Consider the following 22,373-nt stretch of genomic DNA (forward strand, 5'->3'; position numbering starts at 1 on the left):
AAAATAAATGAGAAGAGGTGATATAAACATCCCCAGGCTGCTTTAGAGGCTGCATTTCAATGTCGAGATTTCACAGGAGCTGCTCTGACTACAATCATGTCCTAGAACTACAAGGGATCTCAGAGAGACACTGGTAATTCCAGTCCCCAAATACTGGATAGGATTCAACACACATTTTCAAGTAGTTGGTTGTGTTTCAAATTTGAAAGATATGTTTTTTTCAGCCTTGTCTTCTCAACAGTGTCTGCTAGATACCCACATCCACTCAGGTCTGTCCCCATTGCTGACCAACCGTTTGTGTGAGCTGGGGCACTTCTTGCTGACCTTGAAGAGGAGCTCATGGTAAAGGTTTTTTTCATGTCAGCTACCTCATGACTGCCTTCAGCTCCCACCTCCAGCCTCCTTCTTTTCTGTCTAGGTCGTCTCTAATTGGACCGTTCCCTTCTCTCATCGCACCACATTTCCATCTGTTAGCCCTGATCAGAAGAGAAGCTGACATTCATCCACCTGTGCCAATAAGCTACAGCCTACTCATGTTGACAGTTAGCAAGGCGGGGCAGGCCCCTGTGGTACCTCTCTATTCTTTTCTAGCCCACTCTGCCTAGGAAGCTATGGGAGCTGGTGTAAAGAGGGCCAGGCTGATGCCAGGGGACCCAAGTTCTAAACCTGTCTTCATTTAGAAAAGATGGGAGTTAGATTAGTTGAGAGCTAGGTTGCTTCTGGTTTAGTGATATATATTGAGTTTGTACTTTGTGCCAGGCACAGTTACAGACACTGGGGAGTGAAAGCAGAGTGCCTGACCTCTTGACAATGGGTTTGTGAATCCGGAAGTGGGTGATGGAATACAGCCCTTACAAACCATTTCCCAAAACTGTGGCCCAAATATTTTTCCTTACTCCCTGCTTTTGAGCATACATCTAATCTAACCCCCTCCTTTTCCAAATGAAGACAGGTTTAGAACTTGGGTCTCTTGGCACCAGCCTGGCCCTCCTTATACCAGCTTCTATGGCTTGCTAGGGACATCCATGTTCCTTGGATACCCACTGAGCTGTTCTTTTCATTGCTTGTCTGTCTTCCCACCACCTGTTCTAAAGGGATAAATAGAGGTGTTTCTATCTGATGTAGAGTATCTTCTTTCTGCCCTCTGTTCTGACTCAGATTCCACTTATTGAAATTGATAGTTTTATCAAAGTTCTGAGAAATTTGAGGCAAGATTACCCTGGTGGCTAATAGCACACCCTTTGTGACCTACCTGTGTGAACAAAAATGTTCAAAACTGTGTCTACTGGCATGCTAGGCTCAAATGCAGGAGGAGAAGAAAAGATCCGTGTTTTTGAAGAAATTGTAATGTATAAAGTGACACAAGATGGGAATGTTAGAGAAACAAAGGGGAGATGATATAACTGAAAGTGTGTGCTTGTGAATTCTTTTTTTTTTTTTTTTGAGACAAAGTTTTGCTCTGTTGCCCAGGCTGGAGTGCAGTGGCATCATCTTGGCTCACTGCAACCTCTGCCTCCTAGATTCAGGCGATCCTCCTGCCTCAGCCTCCCAAGTAGCTGGGACTACAGGTGCATGCCACCACGCCCAGTTAATTTCATGTGTTTGGTTTTTTTTGTTTAGTTTTGTTTTGTTTCCCCCCGCAGTAGAGACAGGGTTTCACCATGTTAGCCAGGATGGCCTCGATCTCCTGACCTTGTGACTCACCACCTCTGCCTCCCAAAGTGCTGGGATTACAGGTGTGAGCCACCACGCCTGGTCTATGTGTGCTTGTGAATTCTTAAAGGATGTATGTAAGGGAGCGATCTAAGAGCACTGCACCCAGAGGGAACTCGGGAGAGTGGCCAGTTGTCTGTACCACTCTTGCTCTAGGCCATAAATGAAGGTATCTGCCCTGGTAGAATTGCTTTCTTCCTCTCACTTTCAGGATGTGTGCAGGTGTTGGGGAGGGCAGACTATTTCTACACTGTTCCTCTGCGTTTATCCGTTAAAGTGGGAGAGATGTTCCCCGTGAGGCTCAGGCCCTTGTCAGACAGAGTCCCTGGATGGCAGCAGAGCCTTTCCATGGCCAGTGACTTACCAGAGCTTTTTTCCTTCCAGAGATGAGAAGAATCAGTCCATCATAGTCAGTGGGGAGTCTGGAGCTGGGAAGACGGTGTCAGCCAAGTATGCTATGCGCTATTTCGCCACCGTTGGTGGCTCGGCCAGTGAAACCAACATCGAAGAGAAGGTGCTGGCATCCAGTCCCATCATGGAGGTAAAGCCTTCCAGGTGCCCTGGCCTTCCTGGCTGGAACTCCTCCCACTGGCAGCAAGACTGCTGGGTGTCAAGCCTGGGTGGCAGCCTTCACGCCTCTCCCTGAGAGCCCTCTGTCCACTGTGGAGGAAAAGTTACCAAGGTGCCTCTAAAACTCTGGATGTTGACCTGGTTGTGTCTTTAGGTTCCCAGTACTGGGTAGAGTGTCCTCATATTCTCCGTGTCCCTTGACTCTGCTGAATGTTGTAGTGACAGTGACCATCCCCCACCTCCTCCACCTCTGTTGCTGTCCCCTTCCCTGCTGACATCACGTGTCAGAAATCAGTGCTCCACCAAAACTCTTAGAAGCTTTGAGGGCCTGCTGGATCAGAAAGGCAGTTTTCATGGGGGATGGGGAAGACTAGATAGAATATTTTTCAACCCACAGTATTTGGGCATCTTGTCTTTTAAGCGGAGAGGTAAAGCCAAAAGGTACATGATAACCTAGCATCTGTTGAAGTTCCTCAGAAAACAGTTCCCTGTGATGGCGTGAATTGGCCAAGGCAGGCCCCGTCTGTGTCTTCACTCCTCAGTCTTCATGATAGGGGCTGGGCTAGGGTGGGCTCAGAGCAGTCGTCACAACTGCTTTAACAAAGAGAAGTTTGTTAAGAAGTTTGTTAAGAGAAGTTTGTTAACGACTAGATCTTGCAATAACTAAGCATGCTTTAGGATCAGAATGCTGTCTCTTTTTCCCCCTTTTCTCTACGAAACCTTTATTGTGATGGAGTAGAACCAAATGGCCTCATGGTCCCTGGGCCAGCTTTCATTCCCCACCTTTGAAGCTAAAGCTCTTTGACATTGTCTTGGTTACAGTTGGTAAGAGCAGGCCCTTCTGCCAGCCCAGGGCAGTCACTTTGTTTCATGTCTGTCTAGTCCATCTCTAATTGGACAGTTCCCTTCTATCATCACCTACAATAGTAAGAAGACGTTAGTTGAGCCGCAAGCTGCCAAGATAGCATCAGGCTTCCATGCAGAGCCCTGAGCCCCATCGACTAAGATACAAGTCACCATGGGGTTTGGTCTTTCAGACGATTTTGGAGCTTAGGGAAACAAGAACCTGCCTGGACCTTCCATAGTCCCCTCTTTCTCTCTTCCTTTACCAAGTGCAGGAGTAAATTGAGTCTTGATTCATAGGGGTTCATTGATTATCCAGGCAAAATCTTCTGCCTCCAGAGTTGCATTACCTGGAGGACTTTAATTCTCTGCTAAGTAATAAGATACAACCTGTTCACTAAGAATTTTTCAAAAGCAAGTTTCAGTATTTGTTCTTATATGATTTGGGAAATGGCGAATACAGTTGAAGGCATTTGTACTAAACAAACAGATGAAAAAAGCCTTTTATTCCATAACAGTGCTTCTCTAACTTGAGGGTGTCTGAGAATTGCCTGTAAGGCTTGTTAAAGCACACATTGCTGGACCCCACTCCAGAGTTTCTGATTCAGAAGGAGTCTTGGAGGGACCCCCCCAAATTTGCATTTCTCACAAGTTCCTAGGTGATGCTGGTGTTGCCCATCTGGGTACCACACTTGGAGAACAATTGACCTGTTACAAAATCAGGAAAGATAGGAAGGGCTCACTGGAAAATACAAAAGAATGAAAGGAAATAATCCCCTTTAATACTACAGCCTGCTGATAATCATCCAACATTTTGGTATATTTTCTTCCAGCTTTTTTTACTATTACGGCGTAAGCCTCGTCCCCATATTATTCAACTTTTTATGAACTATCTTATTGGCTGCAAACATGCATTAATAAATGGCTTTACCATAATGTGACTCCTTCTTTTCTAGCATTTCATTGGTAGCATATTTACTCCAGCATTTAGTCTGAGCCCCAAACTGAGGCATGGCCATGGCCCAGGTCAGAAGCCATTTGTGGACTGTGGCCTCGGCCTCCTTAGACCATGTACTATGCCTATATTGAATGGCTGAGACAGCCGCTCCACAATTAACCTCATGTTCTACCGCAAATGAGAGTGTGAAAGCAGGATCTCTCCTTTGACCGAGTTTCAAGATTCTGTCCATGTTTTAGGCAGTAAGATATCACAGACACAGTGTACTACTTCTTTTAGAAACAGAGTAGTTATTCTGGGCAAAACAAAAGGCAAGAAACCTCTTTGAACCCCAGAGACTGAACAAAGTAGTTATTATTAGTCATGTTGGAAATTTAGTGAAGGCAGATCACCACATTAGTAAACATATATGAGATATGGGGAAATTTTTCATAATTTTGTCATAAAATACACATAGCATACAGTTTACCATTTCAACCATTTTAAGTGTACAATTTAGTGGCATTTGGTACATTCACAATGTTTGTACATCCATCACCACCATCTATTTCCAGAATTTTATCATCCCAACTAGAAATTCTTTACCCATTAAACAGTAAGTCTCCATTCTCCCTTCCTCCAGCTCCTGGTAATCTCTCTGAATTTGCCTATTCTAGGTACCCCCTACAAGTGGAATCATACACTAGTCCTTTTGTGTCTGGCTTACTTCACTTAGCATAATGTTATCAAGGTTCAATCATGTGTTGGCATATATTCGTATTTTGTTCCTTTTTAAAGCCAGACAGTATTTCGTTGCATGGTCATACCACATTTTGTTTATTCTTCTACCTTTTGGCTATTGAGCATAATGCTGCTGTGAATGTGGGTGTGAAAGTAGCTGAGTTCTTGCTTTGGAAGTGCTTTTTAAATCACAGTGGTCTGACATTATCTAACTTTTGGAATACCCATTGTAGCCTGAGTAGGCTGCTAGGCTGTAGGGAAACAGGGTGCTTTGACATGGCAGAGATGAAAAGCAACATGCACACACAGACATATGCTCAAAGTGCTTCAGTTGCTAAGGTCTGAAGGAGGAGTGTGTACATGAACCAGCTTAATCTTACATGGTCATGTAAATAAATGCTACAGTGGTTTGAGCTCAAAACATTAATTTTCTGCATTGTGCAAATTAGTACTTTGGAAATTATGTGAGTAAATCCTGACAGTTTCTTCTGTCAAATGGAGAATGTTGCCATCCTAGAGACTGTCCCTTGAGCTGTCATTAAGTGTTATGTTTGAGAGAAGTCTTGGCTGTGAACATGAAAGGAAGAATTATAGCCAGAAAGAACTCTGAGTAGGATTAGAAAGATTGTTGCCAAGCAGAGAAAGAGGCTTTTGCATTTCCAAAGTCTGAAACACGACTTTTCAGAAGCTGAGTCTAGCTGGGACCTTGTATCAGGAAGCCCAGTCAGTTCTGTGGTTGCTCAGAGTGCTATAACCAGCACAGAGCATGTCTTAATCATGGGACAGACAGCTGATTACTGATTGATTGCTCTGCCCCTGTCCTAGGGAAGGATGGCACCTCCCAACAAAGCAATTGGTTATGGTCATGGCGTCGTCTCATTGCATCCACTGCCCAGCAGCTGCAGACACCTCCTGGAGAGACCAAGAGTTGAAGGTCTGAGGAGGCGGATATCCCAGTGGTCTACGCTAAGTGGCAGTTGTTGGAATTAAAGGCGACTTGAGGTTGAATTGAAATTGGTTGGGAGGCACTGGGATGATTTATGGTCACCACCAGCACTCTGTGACCCTGTTCTGTTTAAGAGCTTGTCAGCATTCCAGGAGTGATTTGTTCACAAGTCTGCACTGATTAAAAGAACATTGGTAATCAAGAGACTGTTAGTGGAGGAACAGAACCCAAGTCTAGTCCAGAGACATCACATCATTTCTCGGGGTGACTGGAGTTTGCAGGCAGACAATTCTGAGAGCCACAGAGAATGCCCCTATCCTGGGAGAAAGAAAGGAGGCTAGACGAGATCGCGCCATTGCACTCCAGCCTGGGCAACAAGGGGGAAACTTCATCTCAAAAAAAAAAAAAAAAGAAAGAAAGGAAGAAAAAGGAGGCTAGAGTAAAGCCAGCAAAAATAATAACTAAGACCAGATATGTTATTTTCAGGATTTGCTGGGTTATTTTTTTTTTTTTTCAAAAGACAGGACCTTGCTTTGTCACCCAGGCTGTAGTGCAATGGCATGAACATGATCACTGCAGCTTCTTCCTCCTGGGCTCCAGTGATCCTCCTACCTCAGCCTCCAGAATAGCTGGGACTACTAGACATGCACCACCATGCCCAGCTAACGTTTGTTTTTTTTGTAGAGACAGGGTCTTGCCACATTGCCCAGGCTGGTCTCAAACTCCTGGGCTCAAGCGATCCACCCACGTTGGTGTTTCTAAGTGCTGGCTTACCAGCACCTGGCTAAGGGTTCATACTTTTTAGGGCAAAGAAGAAAGCCAGACACTGTCAACCGATTTTTATAAGAATCTGCCCCCAACACACCTTACCAATATTATCTCCTGTGTTCTTTCATGTATCAATATACTTTAGCCACTTCAAACTTGTTGATTTTGTAGCATAACCCTGTCCCTTTGTCCACACTATATTTATAGAATGTCTTCTTTTTTCCACTGTCAGAATTCTGCTCACTTTAAGATCCACTTCAATTTTCCACTTTTTAGAGCTTTTCGCATACTGGGGCATGGTTGTTTTTGCTCCTTATCTGTGTTTTCACACTGTTTGATACCTCTTTATTGTGCAATCCAATTACATTGAAATTATTTCAGTCCATTTTTATTTCACTGTGTGTTTCTGTATGCATCAAAAAGATTGTTATACCATATGTACTTGGTATCACAGTCCATCAATCATTTTGCAACTTTTCACTAATCCATGAGCTATGTTCTAGTTTATTACTTTTAACAGCTTTACAGCATCTGATTATTTGAATATACCACATTTTATTTATGTTTTCCCTACTGGTGAACATCTGGTTTGTATTTCTTTTTTATTATTAAATATAGTCTGAATGGAACATTCTTGCCCACTTGAATTATGTGAGAATTTCTCTAGGTAACACCTAGAAGTAGAATTGCTGATTTGTTAGGTGCATGCATGTTCAGTTTTACTAGATATACCCGATTTTCCTTCAGAATGGTTGTTCCAGTACTTTTAGATCTATCATATCACTTTGCAAAGTAGCCTAGTAAAGTAAGGAGGGCCAATCTTTTGGCAATGATCTTTAGACCTCGGGCGAAGTTTTCCTAAGCTATCACAAGGAATGATCTCCAATATAGTAAAAGGTCTTATTGCTATTTTAGAAATTAAGAAATTTAGAAAAATTAAAATTTTGAAATTGAAACGTATTTGTTGAAATGAGCTTCTCCTTTAGAATTTCCCAGCAACTGACCTGTGCTGATTACATCTGTATGACGTTGTTTAACATGTGCCTTTGTCCACTTTATTTCCTGTACAGGAATAGTAACATTTAGAGGCTTCTTTAGTTTTTGTTTTGTTTTGTTTTGGTTTGTTTTTTTAATAGGAATCCTTAAGATGTGGTACTTGGGCTTGCATTAGGAGGCACAGAAAATCTGGCTGTGTTTTTGTGATGTGAGCAGCTATTAATTATGCCTAGATCTATTCATCAGCAGTTACAAAATGCTGTGATACTCTCATTCTGTTACTCCTCCTGCATATATTAGCTGGAATAAATCTATGCAGAGAAACATCCCCTCACCAACTACTTAATTGCCCTGAGATAGAGTTTATACTGGAAAGTAGATGTTTAATGCTTTATTTACTAGGTTTCATAGTAATGAGTTGGTTTCCTAGCATCTTCTGAGAGGCTTCTCCCTGCTTTTACATAAAAAGATATGTGAGGATTAATATCTTTCTTTATCCTTTGATTTGATTGGCTATTTGAGCTGTGAGAAGTTGCCTGCATGTGTGGTGACTTCCTGTCTGGTGGTGAGTGGTTTGGAGGAGACAGAGTCTGGAGGAGTGCTGTAATGCCGTGTAGGTAGAAAGAACGCAGACTTTGGACTCAGGTATATCTGAATTTCTCTCTTGGGGTTGTCACTTCCTAGCATGTGACCTCGAGCACATGACTTGACCTTGCTAAACCTAAGTTTTCCCATAAGTGTGATGAAAGTTAGTAATGCCTATCTTGTAGGGTTCTTGGCAGCATTAAATGTTTAGATTTTAAGGGGCCCAGCCCAGGGCCCGGCTTATGTCGAAGGTCTGGGAAATGCTTTTTACCAACATTTTAGGAAATATAGCCTCCTTTTCCATTTTCCAAGTAGAAATTGACTTACTGAAGTCTGGCAGTCTGCCATTGTCCTGCGAGGCCTTGAAGCCTGAGACTCTTTTTGTGGAAGGAAAGTGGATACACTGAGGCCTCTGCCGAGATGACAAGGTTGGTGGGTGCCACGAGCGTGAGTCCCCATCCCTTTGGTTGGAGCTGATGACATAAACTCCTCCAATTAAGTGTCTGAGAGTTACATCAGGCTGGCCAGGCTCTAGCCTTGCCCTGACCTTGGACACGTTCCAAACACTACGATGCCCTTCAGAGCAATCCAACATACCAAGGTTGTCCTTGCTCCCCTACACTTCCTTCCAGGGGTGTGTACTGTGTCTGTGATGTGTAGGTTGCTTTATATACTTTAAACGCTAAAGTAAAAGGTGTATATTGTGACTCCAACTGGTGTTTGCAGGACTCTGTAGTGGCAAGTTACCTATGAGGACAAGGAGTCCAATACTTACATTTCACAAGAGAAAAACAGAAACTCAGGTTCATTTACTCTTTTACTTAAATATTTTTGAGTGCTTACCATGTGCTGGGTGCTAGAGAACCTGTGCTGAAGCAGGTGTATAATCTTTGCCCTTGTGAACACAGAGGGTTAACTGCATATGGGGTAAGGGGAAAAAGAGGGAAATGCAGGGCCTGGAAAAGTGTATGGCAGGAGGTGCTCCCCTAGCCTTGGGATCAGGGAAGGCCTGCTTGCCTGAAGAAGTGACATACATGCTGAGACCTGAAGGAAGATGAGTCAGCTAGATGCAGGGAGCTGTGGGGAAAGAGGGAACTGCATAGGGGAAGCTTGGGTGAGGGCAGAGAGAGCATAGGCCTTTGGAGAAAGAAAAAGGGAGTTAGGATTGTTAGAAGCTGGGACCAAGGGCAAGAGCAGAGGCAGGGATGGGTCGGGTCCTGCCAAGCACATAAGCCCATGCTGAGGGTTTGAAAGTTTTATCTCAGAGGGCAGTGGAAGCCATTGAAGCATTTTATATAGGGAGTATAATAGTTTTACATTCTGGAGGAATCACCCTGGCACCCTGGCAGTTGAGTGGAGAATTGACAGCAGGTAGAAGATGGGAGTGGGACCAGGCAGACCGTTGAGAGTCCATTGAAGTTGTCCAGGAAAGAGGTGACAATGTCATAGGCTAAGGCTATGGCAGTAGGATAGAAATAGGGACAGTTTTACCCATTTGGAACTTGGCATCCTCTATACTTGGAGGGTGGTGAGTGCTGGCCAGTACTGGACTCAGTGGCTTTCTTGGTGCAGAGCTGGGCCTAGATTTCTGTGAGTGGGTGGTTGTATAACTCAGTGCCTCCCTCTACTCATCTCAGTAACAGGAACAGTTGTTCAGTAACAAGACTCAATGGCATGTTTTCAGGAGCATTAGTTATAGGTCAACTTTGTGACCTTTTGCTTTTCACTATTCTGCCAGCCTTGTCAATAATAGATGGCTGCCGGGCATCATGGTTTTGGGATGTCAGGAGACACTAATAGTTCTTCCACTCGGATTGGGCTTGGCAGGACTTGAGGGATAGGTTGGGATTTGGGCTTTTCTTTCAACTTCTTTGTGCCTCAAATTTTCTAGACCACTGAGAAGTTACAGCAGATGTTTTTCAAGTGTTTCATCCACCTAAAAATGTAAGCATGTCAAAGGGATTAAATATTAATGTATTCTTTACCAATGCATTGACAACATGGTGTTTTATAGAAAGCAAATCTTCACATGATAAAATTAGTCCCATAGTCACTCATTTTAAAAAATTATCATCTAAGTATAATAATAATAAAATTCAATTCAATTAAAAAAAATTATCATCTAGTGTTTTGAACTGTAACCCTGATGCTGCAGAAGAAATACCAAGAGGGATGATGGCTTCCTGAGGTGGGAAGGAGAGTGTCAATTTGTGGCCTGTTGCTAGGAAGGTATTTATCAGTTGGGAGTGACATTTGACTGCCTGCTCATGTAGAACTGATCAAAGTGTGTTAAGCACAGGAAGGTTTGTTTTTTCCAGAAAGTTCAGAGTTAGTAGGCACTGGCATTGTTTTAGTGGCTCAAGAATGTCACAGCTAAGGTCTCTGTGATTCTTTAGGCCTTTTCCTCATGGTTCCAAGATAACTGCTATAGCTGGTGCCATCACATGTGCATTCCAGGGAAGAAAGGAGGAGGAAGAAGAGGTACAGTGGGATGCACCTTCCATTGCACCTGGGTAGTCCCCTTTGAAGAGCCTACCAATGAACTCATTACTCTCATTGGCCATCCTCTGGAAAAAGAAGAGTTTTAAGTTTTTGTTTTGTTTTTAGCTCAGCTCGTTGTCATCCCAAGAACAGAGGGTTTCTGTAAGTAAGGAAGAGAAAGGGGACACATGGTGCTACAAACATACAAGCCTGAAATCAAGGAAGCCCTTTTTTTCATACCTTTGTCTGTGTGGTCTGTGTAGGCCATCGGAAATGCTAAGACCACCCGCAATGACAACAGCAGCCGTTTTGGCAAGTACATCCAGATTGGCTTTGACAAAAGGTACCACATCATCGGGGCCAACATGAGGACCTACCTCTTGGAGAAGTCCAGAGTGGTCTTCCAGGTGAGTGGGAGGACTTGAGCCCTTTTGTGTTGTTCTCGTGGACAATTACCTCGCTTCTGCTCCCTGCCCCACTCCCTGGGCCCAAAGAGAATCTCATTTTGTGAGCCTGGAATTGAATGTACTTGTTCTTATCTTTTATCAGGAAGTGTTCATTCAGATGATATAGGGATTAGATCTCAAAAACCTTTATACAGTACTGTTTTTACATTCAGTCAACAAACATTGAATGCCTGTTATGTGTTACCCTGTCCTAGACACCAAAGATACAGTAAAGGACAAGACAGACCTTTTCCTCATGGATTTTAAAGTCTTACCAGGGGAATTTCATAAATACAGAGTCTGAGTTTTAGGTTTCCTGAGAACTTCCTTATTTAGTAGATTTAAAAAAATAGATTATACTTGGCTACCTACTTTGTTTTCTTTTCAAATAAGTGGATGTCCCACTTTTTTTGTTTTTAATTATACTTTAAGTTCTGGGATACAAGTGCAGAATGTACAGGTTTGTTACACAGGTATACACGTGCCATGGTGGTTTGCTGCACCCATCAACCCGTTATCTACATTAGGTATTTCTCCTAATGCTCTCCCTCCCCTAACCCCCCACCCCACGACGGGCCCCGGTGTGTGATGTTCCCCTCTCTATATCCATGTGTTCTCATTGTGCAATTCCCAGATGTCCCACTTTTCACCTAACTTGATTTTTCACTGCTGTTTGGTTACCTTTAATTTCCTCCTGCCAGCTACTCTTTGCCTCTTTGTAATCCTTTTCCTCCTCCACCCTGACTTTGGTGGGGTTTGTGCAACTCATAACGCTGACAAAAGTCCTCCTCCATCTCCCTCCCATTACTGAACCAAGATGATGGTTCAGGTCCTGGTTTGAGTCTGTGGCAGACTCTTGCCTTGGGTTAAATGGCTTCCTGGTCCTCATGTTTTAGCTGCCTTTAAGGAGACCTCAGAATCGCCTCAGCTGTTTGTTTCTTGGTGACATCTCCATGCTGATGCTTAGCAAACATCTAATGAATTTTTTAACCAGCTCCTCATGCTTTTGCCTGTGTTTTCTCTGCACCTCACAGGTTGGCTTGATAATCCTGCCATCCTGCTTTACACCACAGCCAAGGAAGCAGCTTGCTGGGTTGGGTGTGGGTCCTATGTGTTGCTCATGGCTTTTTCCTGGACACCTTTGGAGCTTCCTTCTTCCTTAGCTCTCTTTGCTCAGGCCTCCTGAATCCCCACCCCCACGCCCACACTACCAGTGTAAGGCCAGTCCAGCTGCAGGTGTTCCCCCGACATCCTGCCTCACTTACTGGCCTTTCATGTCTGCCCAGCCTGACCTGATGGGCAAGCGCAGCTTCCACTTATCTCTGAGCCTCCCAGAGGAGAATGGGAGCTCACAGAAGGGAATTGACAATTTTTGGGACATCAGCCAAGCAGCACAGAAGACTGAATAGGTATTTGTTGATTGACTCACCATTTGTGAAGAGCAATGATGTCCTATATAGAAGGAAAAAAGAAAATATATACATGTTTTTGCATAAGTCAAGAGGTATAAATCCTCAGGTTGGACGAAGGCCCCATAAAAGTGAATAGAAAGTCGGGAAGTGGGAACTGAAGGTGGCAGAGGTGTGGAGGAAAACACTGGCAAGAGTAGGGGGCTCAGCCTCCACCACCTGGAGCACCCTGGGATTACAGTAGCAAGGGAACGATCTTAGAGGTCACTGCCCTAAAACTGCTTCACTTCTTCCTCCTCCAGGCAGATGATGAGCGGAATTACCACATCTTTTACCAGCTCTGTGCTGCTGCCGGTCTTCCAGAATTTAAAGAGCTTGCGCTAAGTAAGTCAACAGGTGCATGCCTATCTTCAGGGATGGGCTACGGCTCCAGCGGGTGCACAGCTGGGGGCTCTGCTGAAAGCCCTCCATCATGGGTTCTTGTCTCAGCTCTGCCTCTTATGTGGCCATAACCCCTAGGCCTCTCTAAATTTCACTGCCCAGTTAGTAAAAGAGGGTTAATTGTACCCAGTCCACCTTGCACAGAAAGTGTATGAGAGGATAAGAGGCAGGGGTGGAACAATGTTTTGCATGGCATGGTTATTCTTTTCATGCTTTATTATTTTGAAAGATACGTTTACACTTCAAGCATCATAGGAGATGTGTCCCAGCCATAAGAATCTAGATATAAAAGTAATATGCATCATATAATCATAACCAGCCTGTTTTAACTCATGGTTAAGGATTGAGGCAAAGAGAAAGGGGTAAGGATAAAGCAGGGATAAAGTGGGGGTGACTCTAGAGCCATATGGATGCAGTAGAGCATGGCCACAGAGGAAAAGAGGGGGCTCTGGCACGTGAGACTCTGGACTGCCAGGCCGTCTGATCTCTCCTGGACTGGCATGGAAGCTTCTAGCACATCCTCACTGGAGGGAGAGAGATGGAGCAACCCAAAGTGCCTCTCCACAGAGGCCGAGGGGATAAGACACCTCGTCATCATCCCCATCAGATGAGCACCACCCTTTGTTTCCACTCCTGCTGCTTCCTGAGGAGTGTTAGCAAGTTTCATTTGCTTTGAGGCTGTTGATGTGGAGCCAGCGGAGCAGTGAGCAGGCTCTAGTTCCTGACTCCACACCACAGAGCAGCTCTCTTGGGTCTGGAGCCTTTTGCCCTTCTCTGTATGGGGCCTTATGGGGTAACAACTGATTTTTGCTGCTGAGTCTTCAGGCACGTGTGTGTGAAGAGGGCAAGCCTCAGGTCCAGCTGCGTCTTGGCATCTGCCACACTTCCTGTCCCTGTCCTGCTGTCTGTGTTTTGGGGGCATGTGGGGAGGTCTAATACTAGCAGATGGTATGAAGATCTGGGTGTCTAAACAGGGTAGTTGGTCTTTGTGCAGCTGTGCAAGAAACAGACTTCTGAGGCTTGGCTGTCCCTGATCCAAGTCCTGGCCATCGTGAGGGTCCAGCACCAGACCCACCTGAGTTCCCAGTAGCTGAAATCCATCAAGTGGTTTCAGCACAAGTCTGCCCTCATAACTCTTACTTGCTTATGAATCCCTGTATCTTCAATGCTTGTACCATGCAACTTAGCAATAATTCTTTCATTTGTTCATCAAACTCTCTTCAGGCCATGTTAGGCCCCAGGAATGCAGCATTGAGCAAAACAGTTTTGGGTCCTACCCTGCTTAGCTTGTCAATTATATGATACAGAGTGCTAAGGGCTGTGCTGAAGGAAGCAGAGGAGGGCTGGGAGGCTCCCCCTGGGAAGTAATATTTAAATTGGGACCCCAGGGAGAAAACTCTGGCTGATGTCCATTGCTAGTTTTGTCCTATTCTCTAGCTGGTCAGTGCTTGCAAGTCTGCTTTTCCCAGGAACATGATAAATATGATAAAACCCTTGAGGACAAGAAGTGTGTGTCCCCTGCTATGCAGAACAGGTGCTGAGCACTCTTTGCACAATGTCCTGAGCTGGAGCCTGTGGCTCTGAAGGTAGCTGTCAGTCTCATGCAGCCAGGTATGCATCCACGTTAGAGGCCACTGCCATTCTCCTCTTTCCTTCCCAGAGCAGAACATAGGCCTCGCAGGGCTTTTCAGGGCCAACTTGCAGGAGATGAATTTTTTTCCCCTCAGGTCAGTTTTATAGAAAATTAACAAATACTGGCAAGACCCATCTGGATGATTTGGATCACTTGTCCCAATTATAATTCTAAGGTAATGGGGAAGAAATCCTCCTAAATTTCTTTTTCAGTTACATGAGTCATATTGAGGTTAAACATGATTTCCCCTTATTCCCTGCCTCTGCAAGGTGCATGGGTCCTCCAGGCTGCAGTGCTTGAAAGCTACCCAATTTGATCAGTTTTTTTTCCCCTACTCTTTCACTTTCATGTGCCCTCTGAGAATATTTTGGAGTGAAACAAGAGCCTTTGATGAGCGCTTGTTTTCTGGTGTCAGGCTATCCTCGGCCTCGTGGGTGGATTGGCTGTGGGCCCTGAAGCTTGGCATTTAGGTTCACCGATAACCCTGGTTGAGTAGCTGAAAACAGCAAACACATGGACTAGCCAAGGGCTCTAAGTGAATATTTGGACCTGCTTCGTATCTTTCTTCTCTTCTTAACCCAAAACATGCAAATCAAATGCACACAAGTCTCTGCAAGACCCCTTGGCTTGGCGTAAATTTTGTGCATTTGTCTGACAATGGAGGGTGCAGATTTGCATCCAGTTGTCCGCATTCTTCTTCTGCCCCATTGTTGGTGGGCTATTGCATTTAAAATGACCTCAAGAGATTTTTTTTTTTTTAAGTTCAATGAATCATTTGTTAAGGTGTGAATAAATGATGGTAAAAACCATACAGGCCAAAGTCAATACCCTAGAATAACCTCCTGGCCCTTTTGTGAAGTAGCTGCCCCCTACCTTCCACTCACCGCTTATTTCCTCCCCATCTCTATGTTCCATATACACCAATTTCTGGTGGTATATCCAGTTGTAATGGGCCCATTTTCCCTTAAATACAGCCTTTAGGGGATAAGAAGTAAATTCCTTTTCTTCTTTTTCATTTCCATGGTTGTGTGGATAGTTTTATAAACAACCTCTCTGGCCTTGCATAGGTCAGAGCATAGCCTCCCCAGGTGATGTGCAAGCCCATGACTATGGCCTTGGTGCTCCGGTGCTCTAATCACTGGGTTCACGTTCTTCTCTGTGTTCTGTTGACTGCCTGATCCAGTCTCTGCCTATTGAACTAGTTAATGGGAGGTTTGTGGTACATTTCTCCTTGGGAATTCTTGGTAAAGAGGGAGCCCTAAACTGGAGGATGAGAGAAGTTGCTTTGGGATGGGATAGTCCGTGTTCAGCTTTATGGGCCTGAAAGGAGGGCTGAGATCCAGGAAGGCCAAGCAGGTGGGGGAAGACTGAGTCCTGTTTGGATGTATCTTATTAAGAGGGTCTAGAGAGTGATGTGACTGGGTTGATTGCAGACCTTAATGCATATGGAAAGATGATCATTTTGATTGGTTTCACATCATTTAGTAGAAAATGATGTAACTGACCCAGGTGGCCCCTGCAGTGACAAGCCTTAGCCTGAGGAAGTTGCCCAGCTGGGCCTGAATTTGGGAACTGGGCCTGAGTTTGGGAACTGGGACGTGGGAAGGTGGGGTGTCTGTCTGATTCGTAGCAACATCAGGCAATAGGGCCTTGGCTGTTGACAATGAAAGGTTTTGGAAAGATGCTGAAAATGCCTTCCCTCCAATATGGAAGTCTAGTCTCCTCCTTTGGAGTCTCAGGTGACTCTTTCTGATATATTTGGCTGACACTTGATGATGAGTTAGTTTGTATTTGTGGCAAAATCATGAGATGCCATAGATAAATTGTCATTTTTTTTTACAATAGGGTAATCAAATAATGAACTCCCAGGCCTGACCAAACCGGGTGACCCTGGGAACCCCTTAAACCCCAGGTTACTCAGTTTGTCTTTCTGAAAAATGGGAGTAAATAATATAGGCAGTCTTCTTCAGGTGGACACTGTAAAAATAATCAAATGAGATACTTTGAAAGGTGCGTGTAAAGGGAGAAAATAGTTGGCACTTTTATTAAGCCTTTGAAACTGTTGTATTGCTCTGTGCTGGTGCTTTCTGCATGCTTAGGTAAGAAAGAGCTAAAGTGCTATCTTCTGCAAAGATCGAATGTGGTTTTTCCTCATTAAAATGTGCTGCTGCTGAGGCTGTGAGTGAGCTGGAGTCCTTCCTCTCTCCGTTCAAGTACCTTGGCCACTGGTCCTCAGAATTTGTTACCCCTCCAGGAAACCTTCACTCATAGAGTACAACTGATGTTCTGATTATTTGTGCCTGTGGGTAGGGCCACCTGGTGGTCATAGTTCAGGTTGTGTAGTCAGATTGGGGTCTAGGGTTGAGTTCTCTCTCTCCTTGGCTGGGCCTGGTCATGTATGCATAATGGACTGGAGGAATGGGCAAAGCTCAGTATGGCTTGGAGCATAGGATGCAAAGTGGGAAATGGGAAGAGGTGAGGGAGGAGATGTAGGCAGAGACCATTGAAGGCATGGACAGAGGGAAGAGCTGATGCATGATAATAAGGAAACTGGCGTATCTGGAACATAGAGATGGGGAAGGAATAAGCCATGAGTCTGGAGGTATGCGGTGGCCTCTTCACAAAAGGGCCAGTGGCTGTCCTAGGGTATTGACCTTGGCTTTGTGAGCAGTGGGACCTCTCAAAGGGCTTTTTAAGCAGATAGGGGTGGTATGACCAGACTTACTAGCATTTTGGGGTGGATTTAAAGGGATGGGTGCAGAAGCAGAGAGACTGGAGTAGTGTCTTTTTCAACAGTTCTGACAATGGAGCTGAAGGGCAGTGGCAATCAGGATGGGGAAAGGAAAGAGACTTCAGAAATTCTTGGGATCAAATTGGAAGGACAGGTGTTGAAGGAGCAGTGGGAGCTGCTGTGAAGCTGCACCTCAGCACCTTTAACTGAAGTGTTTCAGCCCTGCATGCTCAGGTCCAGGGAAAAGAATTTAGGGTTTTCAGGGAAGAGGGAAATCGGCCAGTGTCTCCTTTTGACATCCTGTCAAAACCAAACGTTATACACTTAGAACATGAAGTGCCAGGCAGGATAGTACCAGGCAGGATCACCACACAAGATACTATATCTTGTGAAAGATTTAAGTAGTTTTTAAGGGTAACTTTGATTACATGCAATTGTGGCCTTAAATGCTCACTTATAAGCCCTGCTTCCTCCTAAGAGCTAATTCTGCCGTCCTCTCTGTAGGGCAGATACTACCCAGGGCTTGTTGCATTTGTGTCCTCTTCTAAGCTTGGCTCTGAATTTTAAGACACCATCTGGGCCCCTCCTTACCAGCTGTCCCCTAGGCTGTTCCCAGAGACCTGACTGAAGAATAATTAAGCTGGGGGATGAGAGCAAACATGTAAGGGTATCAACCTGCATTTGTGCATGTACCCAGAGAGTTCAGGTGTGCCCAACTTTGTAAAACAAATGAACAAAAAAACTGGCGCCTCGGGCACATATCCTCATTTGTCAAATGAGCTTGTCAGACTGAGATTATGTAAGTCATGGAAGTCTGTTTCTAGGATGGGAATACATTTTACTTTTATCAGATCTTTTTAAAAACAACGAATCTGTGATGAATGCTATTAAATGGAACTGTCTGTGACGTATATGCCTTTTGTGTTAACATATGTTTCCCATGCCAATTTTACATAAAGACAGCAGCACATTTCTGTCAGTGTCCTATAATTTTCTTGTACTATTCAGTTTTCTCTCCCATTTGCCATTGTGGTTAAAGACTATTTTAAAGAGTTTCACATCCAGCTGGGCCTAACATTTGGTCTGGGATAGCATGCTAACAGAATAGAATCTTCACGTGCCATGATCTGTGGGATGAAGTGTCCTCCAGTGCCTCATGCCTTATTTCCTTGCCCCCAACAGCAAGCGCGGAGGACTTTTTCTATACATCACAGGGAGGAGACACTTCCATCGAGGGTGTGGACGATGCTGAGGACTTTGAGAAGACTCGACAAGCCTTCACACTCCTTGGTAAGGAGCTTCTGAGTTGGGGAAGCGGGCCCCGAGGGCTGATGGCACGGAGGGTAGAATGCAAGGTGATGTCCCACTGTGCTTGCCAGCAACCTGCAGGAGCTACTGGGAGATGCCTTCTTGCCCCTGGTGAATGTCATCTTACTCTCTTACCCATCCCAACCCTCAGGCTCTAGAACTTAAAATTTGGAGCTTCATGGCCTTTTTAAAAAATAATGTTATGAGAGTCCCTCTCCCAGGCACTGTACAGTATCGCTTTCCACTTGTGCAGGCTGTTGGAACCAATGGAGGCAAAGCAAGTATAGCCATGTCTTCTCATGCTGTGGTCTGGGTTCAGTGTGCTCTAGCAGGAAGAACACAACGTTGCACCCACCCAGTGCACCTGTGCACCACAGCATGAAATCAGAGTTGGAAGCAGGCTGTGAAGGTCTGGCAGCTGCGTCACACATACAGTGTTAATTCTGTCAGCTCTGTTTCCATATAGAGCTTTAGCATTGGAATCCTTCAAACAAGTTCTCTGTCCTTCAGGGGCAGAAGGGGACAGTAGGACTGGAGGAAATTGCCATGCTCCCCTGCCACTTTTGGGGGAGAAGTGGTAAAGTAGAAGGTAAGCCTTTCTCAGTTGGGAATTTGAAGTGTTAAATTCCTGGGACCTGCAGCCAGAAAAAGGAAAGCTCGAGAAGTCAGTCTGAAACCCCAAGTGGCGCGGGATGGCGCTTGTGTCTTCCCCAGCCCCTTCTCTGAAAGAGATATAACGTTTGGCTTCTGAGCCATGTGACTAACCCAGAGCAGCATGTTAGGTTCTTTGGAGGTCAGGGAAGTTCTAGCCAATGTCCAAATAAAACATGGCCAAACAGGGCACACTGTAACCTCTCTATGGGGAGGCAACCAGACCCTTACTTGCCATGCTCCCAGAGCCAGTCAGTTCTCTGGGAAACTGGTACATAGGTAGGGTTTGTCTTTTGTACCCATGAACTATCAGACACAAACCACACTGGTTATTCCAAAGTAGGAAAATTAATATAAACAATTGTTAACTACAGCAGTAGCAGGTGATTGACTACAAAAAGGATAAATGAGGATTTTATAGAAGGTCCAGAAGTAGCAGGTGCAAAAGAACAGCTACTACCCCTGGGGGGGGTGGTGGAGGGGGTGAGAATAGCCAATAAAGATAGGAGAGGCCTCCACCCCAGCGGGGCTTTAGTTCACTTTGAAGAGGATGTGATGAAGAAACTTGCCCATAGGATGCAGGCCAGAACTGGTTTCTACAAGCAGGCTGCAGGTGCCCCAAGGTATGGGGTGCCAGAACTGCTCAGAAGCCACTGCTGGTGGGGAGACAGGCCTGAGGACAAAGAGCTGGAGCTCATCTGGAGGTTTCTGGACTCCCTGATAAATCATAACTATGGAGGACCAGAACCAGAAAAGGAATTGTCTTCCTGTGCTGTTGCCTTTCAAATCGCTGAAATGCCTTCTATTGAGCAAGCTTGACATTCTACTAGTAGGCAAAGGAGAAATGTTTACAGGGTCCAGTTCCAGATTGATAGAGCAAAGAAGAGATGCTTTGAAGCTGAGAGATAAGTTGATAACTGGCATCCCTGACTTTCCCAGCACTACGTGCCTATCTTAGTCTCCAGAGTTGGGGAGCAAGTTTGGAGCAGAATTGACAGTGTGCAGGATACATTCTTCTCTGAATTTACAGGAGAAAGGAGAAGGCCTCTGGCAGCTGCCCTTGTAGTGCTGGTGTGGTCAGTGGGCACAAGCTGATATAAGGAGAGGATTGCTCGCTCCAAGGCTCTAAGGAGACTGGATACTTTAATGCTCAAAGCAAATTGCTTTTGTAAAGCTAATTATTGTAATAAGACTTTCTTCTCTATTCTTTTTTTTTTTTTTTTTTTTTTTTGGAGACAGAGTCTTGCTCTGTTGCTCTGTTGCCCAGGCTGGAGTGCAGTGGCACGATCTCGGCTCACTGCAAGCTCCGCCTCCCAGGTTTATGCCATTCTCCTGCCTCAGCCTCCCGAGTAGCTGGTACTACAGGCACCCGCCACCACGCCTGGCTAGTTTTTTGTATTTTTTTAGTAGAGACGGGGTTTCACCGTGTTCGCCAGGATGGTCTCAATCTCCTGACCTCGTGATCCGCCCGTCTTCTCTATTCTTTAATAAACATGTCCCTTTTTTCATTGCAGGGATTAGCAAACTTAAAGGACAAGATAGTAAATTTTTTAGGTTTTTGGGCCATACAGTTTGTTGCAATGCACTCAACTCCGCTGTTTTGTGAAAGTAGCAATAGACAGAATGTAAGAGAGTGGGCAGGACTGTGTCCTGATAGAACTTTAGTTATGAAAACAGGCTGTGAGCCATAGTTTGCCAACCCGTTTTACTCCTTAGGTTTGATTGATTGATTTTTGTCTTTTAGATTTTTTGCTTCCCATAGTGTGAGGTACCACTTGTTCAAAGAATCCCACAGCGTGAAATAATTTTCTCATCAATGTAGTGCGAGGATCCTAACAATTATTAGGGTTCAGTATTCATTTTGTATCTACCACTTACATTCCTACCATGACAGGGGGGTTAGGCCTTTGGAAATGGACAGATCACTGGTTCTCAAGAGTAAACGAGGTAGGCCAGGTGCAGTGGCTCATGCCTGTAATCCCAACACCTTGGGAGGCCGAAACAGGAGGATTCCTTGAACCCAGGAGTTCTGGGCAACATGGAAAACCGTGACTCTACAAAAAATAAAAATAAAACAAATTAGCTGGCCATGTTGGTGCACGCCTGTCCCAGCTACTCAAGAGGCTGAGGTGGGAGGATTGCTTGAGCCCAGGAGTTTGAGGCTACAGTGACCAGTGACTGTACCACTGGACTCCAGCCTGGGCAACAAAGGAAGACCCTGTCTCAAAAAAATAGATAAATGAAGTAGAAAAGCTACTGTCTAGGGATATATCCATCTTGTTCTGTGATGGTCCCAGCACCCAGCTCCTGTCTAGTAGCTTCAATGGGACTTGACTTAAGAGCAAGATACTCTAAGCTCAGACAAAATACCCCAGTGCTTTACCGCCTACAAAGGTGCATAAGCGTCTAGCTTCCTGTCTTGTCCTGAATACCAGCCTCTGGTTTTAACCAGGTGTATTCAGTTATGCTGAACCAAGATTGATGCTTAAATTCTTTGGTGTCTTTTGGGGGGATTTTTAAACTAACACCACATATTTGAATAATGCATATGTTTTGATAGCTGCAAGTTCTTGCAGGCTGTGTAGCAGCCATTAGTCCAGTCATTCTGCCATTCATGTTTCTGAGCATCTGCTATGTTCCAGGCAGTTCCAGGCCCTGGGGACCTAATGATGAAGCAAGAACAGGGATTCATTATATTATTTACTTTGTTATTTTTTGTATGTTTTGAAATTTTACATAATAAAAACAACAAAGTAAATATATGATGCTTACATCGTAGTGGCCATCTAACATGAAAGCCTAGAGTTAATTTTCCTTGGGTTGTCCACTTTGTAGATTATCTGGGGAAATGTTTTAATCCTAGCATGACATATCTGTGCCTCCCATTTTCACAGGTGTTATTGACTTTTTTTTAGCCTGAATAAAATATTGCCTTAAAAAATAACTGCAGCTGGAAGGAATGGGGACAGCAGCTGTATTTCTTAAACTAAGTGGCAGGTTTACCGGTATTCATCCTATTGTTCTGTAGTCTTTTAAAAATGAGTCTGAATCATTTTGTAAAAATGCCAATGCCTTGCAAGCTAAATACAAATTAAGAGATTATCCATGCCTTTGATGATTCATATAGATAAATAACAAATCTGACAACAGGTGATTGCTGCCACAGTGGTTCTG

At 44.6% G+C, this 22,373-nt stretch overlaps 1 protein-coding gene across 2 annotated transcripts in view; it reads left to right on the forward strand.

The window, feature by feature from the left end:
* Positions 1-22,373, forward strand: part of MYO5B (myosin VB) — a 401,963-nt gene that overhangs the window by 198,472 nt on the left and 181,118 nt on the right. For both annotated transcript variants that reach the window (XM_033177765.1, XM_033177766.1), the window contains exons 5-8: positions 2,098-2,254; positions 10,844-10,987; positions 12,738-12,819; positions 18,423-18,530. In XM_033177765.1, the coding sequence (XP_033033656.1) occupies positions 2,098-2,254; positions 10,844-10,987; positions 12,738-12,819; positions 18,423-18,530 (491 nt within the window). The remainder of the gene's footprint in view (positions 1-2,097; positions 2,255-10,843; positions 10,988-12,737; positions 12,820-18,422; positions 18,531-22,373) is intronic.

Source organism: Trachypithecus francoisi, unplaced genomic scaffold, assembly GCF_009764315.1.
Source record: "Trachypithecus francoisi isolate TF-2019V2 unplaced genomic scaffold, Tfra_2.0 Lachesis_group19, whole genome shotgun sequence".
In the NCBI taxonomy this organism is placed as follows: domain Eukaryota; kingdom Metazoa; phylum Chordata; class Mammalia; order Primates; family Cercopithecidae; genus Trachypithecus; species Trachypithecus francoisi.